Below are 17331 nucleotides of genomic sequence, written 5' to 3'. Positions count from 1 at the left end.
GTAGCAGGCGATGAAACCACTGAGCTAAATCCCCGGCCCTCTCCTCTCTTTTTTAGATGGGCTATTACTATGTTGCCCAGGAGGCCTTCAACTAGCAATCTTCCCACCTCGATTTCCTGAGTAGCTGGGATTATAGGCATGTAGCACCATGCCTGGCTATGCTTGGTCTTATCTTGTGTTTGGTATTGGCTAATCTGCCATATATATATGTATATATGATATATATACATATATATGTGTATATGATATATATACATATATATGTGTATATGATATATATACATATATATGTGTATATGCGTATATATACACATATGTGTATATATATCATATATGTGTGTGTGTGTGTATATATATATATATATATGATTTAAAACACTAGTTTTACTATGTTTTAACTAATTTTTTTTAGGATTACAGGTGTGTGCCACCACATCTGACCTTAACTAATTCTTTTCTTCTCTCCAGGAACATCTTCCTGAGCTCTTTGTACATTTTCAGTCTCAGAGTTTTCATACCTCAATGTATGCATCATCCTGGTTTTTGACTGTCTTTCTTACAACATTTCCACTACCAATTGCAACAAGGATATTTGATATCTTTATGTCTGAGGTAAGCTAATGAGCAGGCTGGGAACACAAGCTGAGCAAAGGGGTCATTGGGCTAATTACAGAAGGCCAATGAAGGGAGGAATAAGAATCCCATGAGCCCCTGCTAAACTGCCTACATAGAAAATCTCATCTAAACCTAATTAGAGACCTATGAGTAGATACTGTCACTGTCCCTGTCTATTCTGTAATATGTGGATGAGAAAGCTGAGACCTACAGAAAGGTTAAGGAGCTTGTCTGAGGACACACATGTATGTGATTATGCTAAGCAGGATTCAAACAAAGGCAGTGAAAGTCTAGAGCCAGCCCTCTTAATCAGACCTCTTTATCACCTCTTTACTAATTCAGTGAGAGTTATGAGAGGTAAAATTTGCCTTAAAGTTAATAGTGTTGCAGTGTATGTGTTATCCATTAAATAGTAATTAGTGTAATTTTTTTCTAGTCTGTGAGCACATTGCAGGTTGTCTTTTTAATTGTCAGTGACCCTTTGTTTTCTATTCTCTGAACCTAGTGTTGTTAAGTACATCTTGGGATGTAATTTATCTAAATTACTTGTGGACTGGAGTTGAAAAACTGCAGTTCATTTACTGATCTATTATGGCAAGTCTGTCTTGCCACTTCTTTAATAAATAAAGTTTTCATGGAATCCAGCTCTGCCCATTTGTCTATGTCAGCTTTTGAGCTATGGTGGCAGAATTGAATAGTTGTGCGAGACCAGATGGGTACCTAGCCTAAAATGTTTGCCATCTGACTCTTTACAGAAAGTGTTTGCCAGTCCCTAGTTTAGATTCCTAGATGTTTACTTTAGTGTTATTTTGAATGATTTGTTTTTGATGATGGAAGAGTAAAATGAATTTGGCTTCATTTAATTTGTTTCACCAGGGTTTAGAAATAGTGTTTCGAGTAGGATTAGCACTTCTTCAAATGAATCAGGCAGAATTAATGCAACTTGACATGGAAGGGATGTTACAGGTAAGTCATTTCATGATTTATTACATGCTTTTAGATTTCACTGTTAATTAGTTAATAACAGGTGGCCCTAAGTGGTTCAGTTGTTTTTCTTTTGTTGTATCTTAGCACTTTCAAAAGGTCATTCCTCATCAGTTTGACGGTGGTCCAGACAAATTAATTCTAGCAGCTTACCAAGTCAAATACAACTCAAAAAAAATGAAAAAGTAAGTATTTTATGTTTCATTTTTTAGTTATGGAGGTTTGTTGAAGCATATAGGAAATTAAGTGTAAGTGACAAAACGTTCTAGTGATAAATTCATTTTTCCTCTTTAAGATTATAGAACTTAATTTTTTTTGGTGGTATTATTATTATTGGTTTTAGTATAACAGAGTTCATGTCATACTACTTTTTTTTTTTTTTTTTTTCTTTTTTGGTACCGGGGATCGAACTTGGGACCTTGCGCTTGCGAGACAGGCGCTGCAACCACTGAGCTAAATCCCCAGCCCTGTCATACTACTTTTAATAGTGGTTCATAGTACACTGTGTGTGTTACCTTTAAACACCCCCTTCCTTTCCATATTGACTGGAGTTAGCCTGGTATTTGTGTGTATGTGTGTGTGTGTGTATGTGTATGATTGTGCTATTACTATTTTGGTGCTGGGGAGAGAAAGGGAAGGGAGGGAGGGAGAGGGGAGGAAAGGCAAGGGAAGAGGAAGGGGAGAGAAGGGAGGAGGAAAAGGAGGGGAAAGGAAGAGAAGTGAAGGGAATAGGAAGAGGAGGGGAAGGGAAAAGGGAGGGGAGGGGAGGGAAGGGAGAAGGAAGGAAACTTGAGAATGAGGGTTCCTTAGCCTTCCTGGTAACTGGTTCTCTTTTGAGATTATCACCTGTATAATCCATTTTTTAAAATTTCATTTATCTTGCTTACTTATTAAACTTCCAACCTGTAGTTTTTTTACTTCCTTACACTGTCTCTGTTCTGTTTTATGGATCCCTTCTGATAGCCAATAAACTCTAGTCTAAATAGGTGGGGCTCTTTTGTCCTTGTGTATTCTGTGTTCATATGGCCAGGCATTGCTGCACAGGTAGTGAGGTTGCTGATAGTAAGCTCTGTTTCCAGTGCTCCTCCATGCACATATTTAGATTGGCTTTGATTTAGTTACTCATTCCCGGTAATGGTTCTTTCAAACTGTACAATTCCTCCCCAGTCCCTTTTTGCAATACTTGAATCTCAGTGAATTACCTTACTGATGATTCATCAGCCATCACATTTAAATCTTGTCATCTGCCTGATAGCCTTGGTCATATTTTTTTCTTCATTTTTCAGAATACAGTATTTATTCCTTTATAATGCTAATTAATTAATTAATTAATTTATTGGTACTGGGGATCGAACTCAGGACCTTGCGCTTGTGAGGCAGGCGCCGGAACCACTGAGCTAAATACCTGGCCATATAATGCTAATTTGGAATATAGGTATTATTCATTCCTATTTTTTCTAGGTCCTTGCTCCATTAATTATTCCTTTTTTTTAATCTTCCACCCCTCTTTTGCTATTGTTTTATTTAAGAAGGTAATTTTGACTTACAAGTAATAAAACAAAACCTTCCTTAATATAGCATTCTATTCTCACTAAGCTTGACAGTGAAGAAAGAACAGTTTGTGCTCATTAGCTTCAGATCATGTTTCACTTATCTTTTCTCTCTTCAGTTGGGAAACTTCACACATTCAAAAAAAATAAAATTATTTATATGTATAGACAGGGTCTTGCTATATATTCCAGGCTGTCCTTGAACTCACTTTGTAGCCTAGGCTGGCCTTGAACTTGTGAAGATCTCCCTGCCTTAGCCTCCTGAGTGTTGGGATTACAGGCAAGTGACACAATGCCATAAAAATAGAATATAAATATCTATATGCTTATCATCTAGGTTTAACAGTTATTAATATCGTGTCATATTTATTTTGTTTTCTTTCTTCAATGTTTCAGAGTAAATTATAGAAATCATGATGCTGTACTCCCTAATACTTCAGTACTCATTGCAACACAGTGAAGGCATTTGCCCCTCTTATCATATGGCTGTTACTACTTAACAATAGTTCAATAATATCTGGTCTAATACCTGTTCTAAGATCAGATTTCCCTAGATGTGCCAGAAATGTCTTTGGCATTGATTACATTGCATTCAGTTGTTCTATCTCTTAGATTCCTTTTTTCCCCCTCCTTCTATTCCTGCCTCTCTTACTCCCTTCTTCCTTTTTAAAAATAGTGCTGGGGATTGAATCCAGTGCCTTGTGCATGCTAGGCAAGCATTCTACCTCTGAGCCATACCCTCAACCTTAGATTTCTCTTAACATAGGCCAGCATTGTCCACTTAAATCAGCTGCTTTTTTTTTTTTTAGTCTCTCTGTGCTGCCCACACTTTGACATCGAACACTGGGACTCAAGCCATTTTCCTGCCTCAGCCTTGCAAATACTTGGGACTATGGGTGCATTTCACTGTGTCCAGCTGCAAATCTTTTTAATATATTGATTTGTTGAAGAGACCAAGTCAGTTGTATAAAGACTATCTAAAATTAAGGATTTATGTAGTAATTATTTCCACAAGATCTTTATTTTTCTCATGATTTTTATAAACTGAAAGAAAAATGTAAAGACTTAATCAAACATTCTCTGTTGTGTGTGGTGGTGCACACCTGTAATCCCAGCACTCTGGGAGGCTGAGGCAAGAAAAGTTCAAGCCCAGCTTGGGCAATAGTGAGTCCTTGTCTAAAAGTAAAAAAGGCTGGGATGTAGTTCAGCGTGAAAGCTCGGGTTCAGTTTCTAGTACTGAAAGAAAAACAAAACAACACCAACAACTAACACAAAACATAAATGTGAGTTCAGAGCAATCATTTCCTCTCTCTGTCTCACCTTTTTTCCCTTCCTTCCTCCTTCTCTCAGTATCCTCTGGGCCTCCCAATTGAATGGGCTCTGCCACTAGGCTACATATATTCTCAACCATTTCTTAATGCTTCTTACTCTTTCACTAAAACTCCTTTTTAAATCTTTTCTTTTTATTTATTTATTCAAGAAAAAAAAACTTTTCGATTGATTTTGTGACAAGGTCTTGCTATGTAGTTTATAGGCTGGCCTTGAACTCACTATATACCTAGGCTGGCAAACTCACAGCGATCCTCCTGCTGAAGCCTCCCAAGTGCTGGGATTACAGGCATGTGCCACCACACCTGGAAAGAAATATTTCTTGAGTACTCAGTACTTGCTGATATTTTTTGAGGTGCTAGAAATAAAATACTAGATTTATAATTTCTCATGAGGCTTAGATTCTATGTGATGAGGCAGAAATTAAAATTACACCAGGTAGTGATAGGTGCCATGAAGGAAGATAGTCTGTAGCTGGGCATGGTAGCTTTTGTACACCTGTAATTACAGCACTCTGGAAGGCTGAGGCAAGAGGATTGTGAGTTTGAGCTTAGCCTGGGCAACTTAGTGATTTAGCAAGACCATGGTTCAATTTCCCATTACTGAAAAAAACAAAACAAAAAAACCAGGAAACCTTTCAAAATTTCCAGACGTAGAAGGCAAACAGTACAAAGGCCTGGATGCAGAAGTGTGCTTGGTATGTTTTGACAAAAGACTGTGGCCAGGGTGGCTGGAACAGAGTGGGCCAGGAGGAAGAAGGTAGGACACATGGGTTGGAGAGGAAACAGAGGAAATCTTGTAGCCCTAGACAGTGGAGAAGGTAGGGTTAGGATTGATTGAAGGAGAAAAGTTAGTAAGTATTGAAATAATTCAGATAGGAGAATAATGAAAACTTGGTTTAGGGTGGGGTAGTAGTTGAGATGTTAAGAGGTAATTATTTCCCAGGTGCAAATCCAATAGATTTTTTTTTTCTTAATCATACTTGATATGTTAGCTTTGGTTTATATATGATCACTTACTCCTTTTTAAAACTTTTGGTGTATATATAGTATGAAACATAAAAAAGCACCTGCTCATGATCCTATTACTTAGCCTATGTGCTCTCTGCAAGAGGTATTCTCCTGAATTTTGGACTCATCACTTACTCTTTTGCTTTTTAGAAACAGTCTTATGTACCTGTGATTATTTTGTATACAGTGATTTGTGACTTGTATTTATCTTTGATTAACATGGTGATACAATTTGCTGGTTTTTGTTATGTGTGGAGTAGTTCATAAATTTTTACTGCTGTATGTTTAATTGACTTTAACAAAGTGCATCAGTTTTCATAATGGCCGTTTGAGACATTCTAAATTTGTTTGCTATTAAAATGCTATGTATATTTGTGGAAGAATTTTTCTGTGATACATATTTAGGAATAGGATTCCTGCATTGCAGAATAAGCTAGGGTCAACTAAAATATTTGCTAAAGTGGTACTTATTTTTTTATCTTACCCAGCAATCTAATAATTCTCATTGTTCTACTTTGTCATCAGCATCTGGTTAGTATTCTTAATTTTGGCTAATTTATTGAATGTAAAATATATCATTTTGGACTTAATCTGCTTTTCCTTGATTGTTAGTAAGAATCAAATACCTTTTATATGTTTATTAACCTCATGATTTTCTTGTTTTTTCCCTCTTTTCTATTGTAGTGTCTACTTACTATATTGACTACTTCTTAGTAGTTGTTCATATATATTCCAGATAGTAATCCTTTGTCAGTATTAAAAGATGAGTCTCATCCATTTCTATTAAATACCACTCTTGGAATATATAACAAAGGTTTGTACCTATCATGACAAAGGTTCAAACTGCTGTGGGTTGAAGAACAGAGAGATAAATAGTTTATTACAACTACAATCTGGTAGATGCCAGTGTAATGGGTTATTAATATAACATGAAAGAGATGCCTAAGACATGTTTTTAAACTGGTATATACAGTCTTCTGGGGTCAGGAAATGTTCAGATCTTGGTAATTCTTTCCTAACGTTTATCTGCTTGATTACATTTCTATGGTAGAATTTTCTTAGTTCTTCTTTCCATCTACCCTCTCATGGTCGTCCTTTTCCTACTTGATAGAAGGAAGGCAAACCTGCCATCCATTCCAAATTGTATTATGGTACATTGCCATGGATTGTAAAAATTCTCTAGGGCACTAAGCAAAGGAACAATTTTAGAATGCTTTGATCCTGTGGAAGTGTCTCCTGATAGAGCAAAGCAAGAAAGACTGAATAGAGCAGCTTCCTATTTCATTCATCTGACAAATAGTTGAGAAGGCTGCCTTACCTTTCTTACAATTAGAATTCAAAAGTAAAATGGTGATCACGGGACAACATGATCACCATTTTAACATGTTTATGAGTTGAAAAATGAAGGCAGTCTTTTAATAACAGAATAATTTTACTCATTGGTTTAATAGCAGTAGCATTGTCTCTGCCTGTTAGGTCATAGAATATAGGTTGTCCATAAATTACATAAATGTCATTTAAAGTCAGTGGAAAACTTTAAAGCACATATGAATTGCATCCTGTGCAATTATATAGACTTGAAGTAAAAATAATTTTAGAATCCTTTAAAATGAATATGAGGAAATATTCTTTTAACAAGTATATGAGTAGAAAAATATGAAGACCATGAACATGGTGGGGTAGGAGATTGGCAAACTAGGTTTCAGGTTGTCTTCTGGAGATAATATCTGAGTGGTTTTTTGTTTTTTCGTTTATTTTATTTTTTGAGACAGAGTCTCACTATGTAATCCAGGCTAGCCTTCAGCTCACTATGTAGCCCATGCTGGCCGTGAACTCAGGGCAATCGTCCTACCTCAGTCACCATGGCTCTACCTGAGTATAATTTTGAAGACCTTTGTGTCTGATTGCTAGGTTTATGCAATGACTACAACAGAAACTCTGCTGATATGGAACTTATAGAAATGTAGAAGACTGATACAAAACAAACATAGGTGTCATGCTAGTCAATGAAAGTGCCACAAAGGAGACAAAGCAGGATGAAACACACAGAATGATGGGCTGCTCATTTAGATAGGGCACTCAGATATAGGCTGATAAGGTACCATTTGAATGGACAGCTAAGGGAGGTGAGAGAAGTAGCCATGTGACTGTCTGAGGGGGAAGTGTTTCCCACAAAGAGATGTAAATGTAAAGTCTGAGACAAGGATGTGAATGGTATGTCCAAGGATCAACATGAAAGCTAGTGTCACTGGAATACCATGGGTAAATAAGAGTATAGTAGACAGTGAAATCAGAATTTAGTACAAAGAACTTCTGCATATTCTACCTAGATTCTTCAGTAGCTTGCAATTTGTCTCATTTTTTTTTATCTTTCCTTTTTCGTATATATAAATATTATGTATGTATATTTGTGTTTCTATAAGGAAAATCCACACACATTTTTGGGAATTCATTTGAGAGTAGATTGAGATATTGTACCTTTTATCCTTAAGTGCTCAAGTATGTACTGTCAATGGAGATGAAATAGTAATGGATTTTAGAGCATTGTCAGGAGGTTGAATTGAATATATTTGGTTTCCTGAATTGAGAAGCAAGGATTACATGTTGACTCGTAGTACTTCGTTTTAGGTAGGTGAGTTATAATGATGACATTTTCACATAATATCTAGCAATAACTACTTCAAAGTGGTAATTTTCAAAGGGTGTATGCTTGTTTCAGCAGTGCAGCCATTGTTCAGAATATTTTGCAGTTTTTGGAATCTTCTATACTTTTGTAACATTTCTTACTAAGAGTCATTGTAGTATAGCAATAAAACAGGCAAGTTTCTAAGCCTCAGGATAGATGTAGCAATCTATATTAAGAAATAACTGTGAGCTAACTGTGATGATGCATATGGTAATAGGTTTTTGTCCTTTGAAGGAGAATTTGATCTTTGAGAATAGCTTTAAATTATTTGAAGTCTGGTCTGGTTGATACTTGCACTGAATTTGGTTTTGAGCAAGATAAAAAATAATTTGATGTGATTAATTTTTGGCCTATAAATTTTTTAAAAGATAACTTGACTTACAATAGTACTGGAAAAATAGTACATTTATAGTACATAAATAGTACATGACAAATGCATTTATTTGTCATATTTTACTCTCCTTTAGGCAATGACAGTCCATCAGTGTTTTCTGAGATAGAGTCTCATTATACTTCTTTGGCTGATCTTGAACTCCTGAGCTCAATTGATCTTCCTGCTTTAGCCTCCCAAGAGCAGTTGAGATTACAAGTGTGTGTCACTGAGCCTGACCTCTTTTTTTTTTAAACGTATTTTGAGACAGAGTCTTGGTTTTTTTATATAATCCAGGCTGGCCTTAAACTTGCTGTACAGTCCAGGCTGACTTCAAACTTGTACAGGGATTATAGATGTGCACCTCCACAACCTGGCTCTGACCTCTTTTTCTGTTTTCTTAAAGCTTCTGAACAGAGCTAGTCAGTTATTTCATAGATGATCCTTTAATTTGGTTTTGTTTGATTTTTTTTTTTACTTTGAGGATGTATGCTATTGAGAGATCTCAAGAGATGATAGCCTCTTCTCAGGACATCTTCACAGAGCTGCATATTCAGTGTGCAGTACTGTGACTTTAATCTTGATCAGTTAATTCAAGTGCTGTCTGCCAGGATTCTGCACTATAAAGTTATGGTTTTCCTTCAGTACTTTCTAAATATTTTAGAAAATACAGTCTGAAGCTATTCATAAACTTCCACTAATTTTAGTACTCACTACTGTGTCTTGCCTATGGGACTTACTGTGATATTCTCATGATTTTTATACTTGCCTCATTTCTTCTACATTTTTTAGTTGAAGCTTCTGTAAGGAAGAATTGTCCTAAGAATTTTTTTTTTTTTGGAAACCCACTAAAATATTTTTAGTCAGTTGTAGTACCAAGATTTTTGTGGTTAACAGCCCATCCAACCATACGGTTGTGTTCCAATTTGAGGAAAATGGATAGCTGGTTCTTCTGTAAGTTTAGGGTTCAATAGAGTCTAAAAACTCAGTTCTGTTTGGTGTTGTATAAATTCACTTTCTTTACTTTCGAATGGCTTTTATTTTTGTGATTTGTAAGGTGATTTTTATGGTAAAAATTCATGAAAGTGTTCATTTTTCTCATATTAAATATCTTAACCTGGGGAAGCTAAAAAATGTATTTTATATTAATTTATATTTAAAATTTTTATAATTAGTAACTGAATGAAAACATAACTTTAATTTTCTTCTTCTTCTTAGGCTTGAAAAGGAATACACTACAATAAAAACTAAAGAAATGGAAGAGCAAGTTGAAATTAAAGTAAGCTTTTCAGGGCTTTTTTAAGTGCTGAAGAGAAATTGGTTGAAGTCAGTTATTTGACAATAGATACTAGGTTACATTTATCTCTTATTACCATCTGCAGTAAACTTAGCAATAAAATTTATTTATTGACCATCCTTCTATATTATGGTTGAAAATAGACATTTTCCAAAGGCAGGATAATGTGACTGAAGTGGCTTCCATTCTTTGTGGAAAAGAGCAGCTTTGTCGGTGGCTCCTCAGGAGAAAAAAGTTCCATGGAGAACATAATTACATGCCATTTAACTGTAATTGTAAAGGTGGCAGAGAAGAAAATCTGTAACACATTGTATTCTGAAACTAGCAGCAGATAATCTGTGGCAGACTAATTAAAACAAATCATTACATTAGAGCTAATTATGGCTGTCTTAGAGTGGAAGGACCAATGTAATTTTTTTCTTATCAAGGCAAGAGTTAAACTTTAGACCTACTTCTCAGAGAAACAAATAAATTTTTTAATTTGAAGGATGTATAAATACCCTGTATATATCCTAACATTCTTACTTGAACCTCCTGTAAATGGAGTTTTTTAAATTTTACTTTTATTTTTTTAATTAAGTTTATTGGTACATTTTAGGTATATGTAATGAGCACATTCATCACAGGGAAAGCCAGGCATGGTGGTGCACACCTGTAATCCCAGCAGCACTCAGGAGGCTGAGGCAGGAGGATCATTGAGTTCTGGGCCAGGTTAGGCTACATAGTGAGTTGAAGGCCAGCCTGAACTACATAACAAGACCCTGTCTTAAAAAACAAACAAACAAAAAGCCCAAATCATAGGGAATTCGACCTGTATATCTCTTTGATTCTTATTTTTTCCCATTCCCCTACCGTCCCTTTAACGCCTCTTCCCCTCCTTATTACAAAGCTTTGTTTTCATTTTTTCCTTCTTTTGTAATTTTTTTCCTTTCCCTTCCTTCCTTTCCCCTGGCCTCCCTTCTGTTTTCCCTACCCATTTGAACATTTTCTCCCTATTTTACAATATCTGTTATACATTTTGGTCCTTATATACACTTTCAGTTTCTCACACCAGAGAAACAATTCGATATTTACACAGGTGTATCTGATTTATTTCACTAAAGAGTATGGTCTCAAAGTACATCCATTTGGCTATAGTATCTCAAGTTTATCTTTCATTAGGGCTGGGGAGTACTCCATTATATTAAAAAAAAAATGTTTATCCATTCGTCAGTAGATGGGGATTTGGCCTGCTTCCAAGATTTAGCTATTACAATCTGTCCCACTATAAACGTAGATGCGAATATATCCCTGTGGTATGATACTTTTAATTTGTTTGAGAAGATACCAAGAAGAAGAAGAATGGCTGGGTCAAATGCAACCTCTAGTTTTAGTTTTTTGAGGAATCTCCACACTGATTTCCACAGTGGTTGTACCAATCTACAGTCCTACCAACAGTGGAGAAGGGTTCCTTTTTCCCCACAGCCCTATCAGCATTTGTTATTGGTTGATTTCTTTGTAACAGCCATTCTTTCTGGAGTGAGAGGGAATCTCAGTGTTGTTTTAATTTGCATCTCACAAATGACCCGTGATGTTGAACATTTTTTCATATATTTATTTGCCATTTCTACTTCTTCATCTGAGAAGTGTATTCATTTCAGATGTGCATTTTTGGGTTGGGTCTTTGAATTTGAGGGGTCTGATATTTTTGAGTTCTTTATATATTCTAGATATAGAATATATCTGATATAGAATGTAAAATATATATAGATATAGAATATAACTGTCTGAGGAAGAGCTGGCAAAATTTTTTTCCCATACGGGGTTGTCTTTTGACTGTGTTGGTGGTTTCTCCTTCTGTGCAAAAGCTTTTTAATAAGATGAGATCCAAGTTGTTGATTCTTTGTGATAGTTCCTGCGTGATCGGGGTTTTCTTCATAGTCTTTGCCTACACCAATGTCTTCAAGAGTTCTGCCTATTCTATTTTCTAGCAGGTTTAGTGTTTCTGTTATGATATTAGATCTTTGATCCATTTTGATTTTAGTTTAGTGCATGGTGAAAGATAAGGGTCTATTTTAATATTTGGCAAGTTGAAACCCAGTTTTTTCAGCACCATTTATCAAAGAGGCTGTCTTTCTTCCAGTGAAGGTATTTGGCTTCTTTGTGAAAGATAAGGTGGCTGAGTGTGTTTGGAGTTTCTCCATCTTCTAATCTGTTTCATTGATCCTTCAGTCTGTTTTTTTGCCAGTACCATGCTATTTTTATTATAGTAGCCTTGTAATTTCAAGTCAGGGATTGTGATGCCCCCTGCCTTGCCTTTGTTGCTTAGAATTACCGTTGCTATTCTAGGTTTCTTCTGGTTCCAAATGAATTTTAGGATTGTTTTCTCTTAAATCTGTGAAATATCAGGATTGCATTAAATCTGTATAACAGTTTTGGGGGTTTTTTTTGGTACCGGGGATCAAACTGGGGACCTTGCGCTTGTGAGGCACTGTGTAAGTTTTGGAAGTATGGCCATTTTCAATATATTGATTCTTTCTACCCAAGAACAAGGAATATCTTTCCATTTTCTGATATCCTCTTTGATCTCTTTTTTCAGAGTACTGTAGTTTTCAATGTTGAGGTCTTTTACTTCCTTTGTTAGATTGGTATTTCATTTTTTTGGATGCTATTGTGAAAGGTGTTTTTCCTTAATTCCTCTCTCAGTGAGTTTGTTATTCATGTACAAGAAGGCTATGATTTTTTTTTTTTTTTTTTGGTACTGGGGAATCAAACTCAGGACCTTGTGCTTGTGAAGCAGGTGCAGTGCCACTGAGCTAAATCCCCGGCCCTGAAGGCTGTTGATTTTTTTTTCATTAAGTTTATTGGTACATTTTAGGTATACAATAGAGTTACATTCATCATTGGGATCTTGTACCTTTACATGATGTATCTTGGTTCTTATTTTTTCCCCATTCCCCTGCCCTCCCTTCCCCCCCTCCACTCTTCCCTATTTACAAAGACTTGGTTTCCATTTTTTCTGAAGGCTATTGATTTTTAAGTGTTGACTTTGAATCCAGGTAGGCTACGGAATTTGGTTATTAAGTCTAGAAGTCTTTTGGTGGAGTTTTGGGGTCTTCTGTGTAGAGTATCGTATCATCTGCAAATAATGATAATTTAACTTCTTCCTTTCCCATCCTTATTCTTTTTATTTCTTTCTTTGTCTGATTACTCTGGCTAATGTTTCCAGAACTGTATTGAACAAGGTGGTGACAGTGAACATCTTTGTCTTGTTTCTGATTTTAGGGTGAAAGCTTTCAGTTTTTGTTCATTTAGTATGAGGTTGGCTGTTAGTTTGGCATAGATGGCTTTTGTCAGATTGAGATAAAAACCATCAATTCCAATTTTCTGTAGGGTTTTTTTTGTTATCATGAATGGATGTTGGACTTTGTCAAACATTTTTTCTGTATCTATTGAGATGATCATATGGTTTTTGTCCTTAGCTCTGTTAATGTAGTGTATTACATTTATTCATTTATGTTGAACCATCCCAGCGTCCCTAGGATGAATTCTACTTAGAGTATATAATCTTCTTGATGATTTACTGCATTGTCTACTAGTATCTTTTTGAGGATTTTTTATCTAAGTTCATTAGAGAGATAGGCCTGGAGTTCACTTTTTGCACGGATCTTTCTCTGATTTTATTTTTTTATTTTTATTTTTTTAAATTCTTCTATTGGTACATTTTAGGTATACAGTACACTTACATTTATCATTGGGTGCTTGTACCTGTACATGATGTATCTTAGGTTCCCCCCCCATTACCTGTGCATCCTGCACCCCCTCAACCCTTCCCTATTTACATAGATTTCATTTCCATTTTTTTCTTTTCTCATAATTTTTCCTTTTCCTTCTTCCCTTTCCCCTTCCCCTCCCACTACCCCTACACCTTTAGACCTTTTCCTATTTTAAATTATGAATTATTCATTTTAATCATTTTAATCCTTATTTACACTTTCAGTTTCTCACCCTAGAGAAACTATTCGGTATTTACACGTGTGTCCTATTTATTTCACGTAAGAGTATGGCCTCAGTATACATCCATTTAGCTATAAATGTCTCTAGTTTCTCATTCTTTATGGCTGAGTAGTACTTCATTTTATAAAAAAAATGACATCTTCTTTATCCAGTTTCCAGTTGTTGGGCACTTGGGCTGTTTCTAAGCTTTAGCTATTACAAACTGTGCTGCTATGAACACGGGTGCAAATATATCGCTGTGGTATGATTCTTTTAATTCTTTGGGGAAGATACCCAGCAGGGGAATAGCTGGGTCAAATGGGACTGCTAGCTCTAGTTCTTTGAGGTATCTCCATACTGATTTCCACAGTGGTTGCACCAGCCTGCACTCCCACTAACAATGGAGGAGGGTTCCTTTCTCTCCACACCCCCGCCAGCATTTGTTATTGATTGATTTCTTGATACCAGCCACTCTTTCTGGGGTGAGGTGGAATCTCAGGGTTGTTTTCATTCATCTGCATCTCTTGAATGATCAGTGATATTGAACATTTTTTCATATATTTATTTGCTGCTTTTAATTCTTTGTCTGAGAAATATCTGTTCATTTGAGATGCCCATTTTTGAATTGGGTCTTTGAATTTGTGGGGTCTGAATTTTTTCAATTCTTTATATAATCTAGATAGTAGACCTTTGTCTGAGGTATAGCTGCTAAAAATTTTTCCCCACATTGTAGGTTGTCTGTTAGCTCTGTTGGTGGTTTCTCTTGCAGTGCAGAAGCTTTTTAATAAGATGAGATCCCACTTGTTGATTCTTTGTGTTAGCTCCCATGCTACTGAGGTTTTGTTCATAAAGTCTTTTCCTATGCCAATGTCTTTCAAGAGTTCTACCTAACTTATCTTCCAGCAAGTTTAGTGTTCCTGTCTTAATATTTAGATCTTTAATCCACTTCGATCTTAGTTTAGTGCATGGTGGTAGTTATGGGTCTAGTTTTAATCTTTGGCAGATTGAAATCCAGTTTTTCCAACCCCATTTATTAAATAGGCTATCTTTCCTCCAATGAGGGTGGTTGGCTCCTTTGTCAAAGATGAGGTGGCTGAGTATGTCTGGAGTTGTTTCTGCACCTTCTAATCTATTCCACTGATCTTTGGGTTTTTTTCTTTGCCAGAACCATGCTGTTTTTATCACAGTAGGGAAGAAGGATTATTTAATGGTACAGAACTTGTCTGTGATGATGAAAAAATTCTAGAAATAGTGGTTACCAACATTATAAATGTATGTAATGCTAATGAATTATAGATTTAAATAACAAATTTTATGTTGTATATTTTTATGACAATAATCTTTCAAAGAACCAACTCTTTGATTTGTTGATTCTTTGTATTTTTTTTTGCATTAATTTCAGCTCAGATCTTTATAATTTCTTCCCTCATACTAGCTTTGGGGTTGAGTTGCTGTTCTTTTTCTAGAAGCTTGAGTTTCAGCATTAGGTTGTTTATTTGAATTTGCTCTGTTTTTCCGATACACAAATTCACCACTATAAATTTCCTTCATAGGACTGCTTTCATTGTCTCCCATAAGTTCTGATATGTTGCATTGGCATTATTTAATTGTAGAAACTGTCTAATTGCTTCTTTAATTTCATCTGTGACCCATTGTTTCTTCAGGAGGGTGTTATTTAATTTCCATGTGTTTATGAAATTCTTGTGGTTTCTTTAGCCATTGATTTGCAATTTCATTGCACTATGTTTGATAATATGCATGGGATAATTTCAATTCTTTTGCATTTACTTAAGGTTGTTCTATGAGCTAGTATGTGGTCTATTTTGGGGAAAGTTCCATGAGCAACTGTGAATGTGTATTCTGATATTGTTGGGTGGAACACTCTGTAGACATCTACTTAGACAATTCAAAAGTTTGGTTCAGTTATAATATTTAATTGTTGATTTTTTGTGTAGTTGCTCTGTCTGTTTGTGACAGTGAGGTATTGAGGTCCCCCATTACAGTTGTATGAGTGCTTATTTGATTCTTCATGTCCATTAATATTTGTTTTATATAGTTATATGCACTAATATTTGGTGCATGTATATTTATGATCATTATCTGTTGCTCTTGGATTGTTCCCTTTTCAAAGATACAGTGACCTTCTTTGTCTCTCTTAATCAGTCTTGGCTGGAAGTCTACTTTGTCTGCAAGTAGAATAGCTACCCCTTCTTTTTTCCGGGTTTTTTTTTTGGTACCAGGGATTGAACTCAGGACCTTGCGCCTGCAAGGCAGGCAGCGGAACCTCTGAGCTAAATTCCCGGCCCCATTTTCCATCCTTTGATGGCCTCTTGAGTGCTGGGATTATAGGGATGCACCACCATGCCTGGCTCTCACATGTTAAAATGATGAATACAGGGAGCAACAAAATAACTTCATGTTATACAAAGATGTCATTGTCACAACAAAATAATGTATCAGCAAGTCTACCTGAATCTAATTCCTTGTAGAATTCAGAGCAGTTTTTTAAAAAACTCCAAATAAAAACTAAAAAACAGACAAAAGCATTACAATCACACTCATACTAAACTTTGAAAATACCATCAGCTGTGCTGATCATTAGCTCAGTGTTTGGCATATGTTAGGTGCTGTGCTATGTCATTCAAGTTTCCCAATATCTTTGTAGATTTTATTACTTTTAATTTTGTAGATAAAGGAATAGTTTAAGGCATTGAATGACATGCACAAGTATTAGAGAATGAAGATTTGAATCCAAATTAGCCTAATTTCAAATCCAAAGCTTTTAACTACTTTAGAACTATATAATAATAACTGGGGTTTGAAGAGGATAAAGAAAACAAGAATAGGGGAAATTACTTCCACCGGATTTTAAAAAGGATTGCAAAGCTTTGTCAAAATGCTGTGATTGTTAGTGCAAAATAAGACATTAACTTATAGAGGTAACCCCGAAATGGTCTATTTCAGCTAAAGAGTTTTTATCAACTCAGCATGAAGTAGATATCACACAAATGGAGATACAATAATTTATTTTACAACTGGTATTAAGGGCTATCCGTGTGCAAGGCCCAGGTTTAGATTGGCACTACTACTACAAAAAAAGAAATTAAATAAGTGTGAACCTTAAAAAGTAGTGTTAAGACATTTGGTTCAGTGTTTGGGAAAAATGACAACTTAGAATTTTATTTATATTAAAATAAATTTCAGATTTAAAGTAGATGGGTTTAGAAAATCCGGGTGAATTTTTTTTTTAAACAAGGTCTTGCTATATAGTTCAGGCTAATCTTGAACTTGCTGTGTGGCACAGGCTACCCTTGAACTTCAGATCCTCCTACCTTAGCTTCTCAGTTGCTGGGATTACAAATGTGCACAACAGTGCCCAGCTCAGCCGAATATTTTGAGTTCTAAAGTTTAGCATTATTTCTGTTGTGAGTAATTTTATTTGCTTAGTTGTGTAGTTGGAACTTAATTTTCTAAATCTTTTAGGATAGACAAAATGTTAACTTTGGTTGATAAAA

General features: G+C 35.6%; 1 protein-coding gene across 9 annotated transcripts in view; it reads left to right on the top strand.

Annotated features, from left to right (window-relative positions):
• Evi5 (ecotropic viral integration site 5) overlaps nucleotides 1-17331 on the top strand; it is a 230081-nt gene that overhangs the window by 81874 nt on the left and 130876 nt on the right. For all 9 annotated transcript variants that reach the window (XM_021255368.2, XM_004841266.4, XM_087213125.1 and 6 more), the window contains 4 exons: nucleotides 469-612; nucleotides 1492-1581; nucleotides 1687-1784; nucleotides 9763-9823. In XM_021255368.2, coding sequence (XP_021111027.1) covers nucleotides 469-612; nucleotides 1492-1581; nucleotides 1687-1784; nucleotides 9763-9823 — 393 coding nt within the window. The remainder of the gene's footprint in view (nucleotides 1-468; nucleotides 613-1491; nucleotides 1582-1686; nucleotides 1785-9762; nucleotides 9824-17331) is intronic.

This window comes from Heterocephalus glaber, unplaced genomic scaffold (assembly GCF_053883595.1).
Source record: "Heterocephalus glaber isolate CG9 unplaced genomic scaffold, H.glaber_assembly_v1.0 deba00001442, whole genome shotgun sequence".
Classification (NCBI taxonomy): Eukaryota; Metazoa; Chordata; class Mammalia; order Rodentia; family Bathyergidae; genus Heterocephalus; species Heterocephalus glaber.
This window is presented reverse-complemented; position numbering and strand designations above follow the sequence as displayed.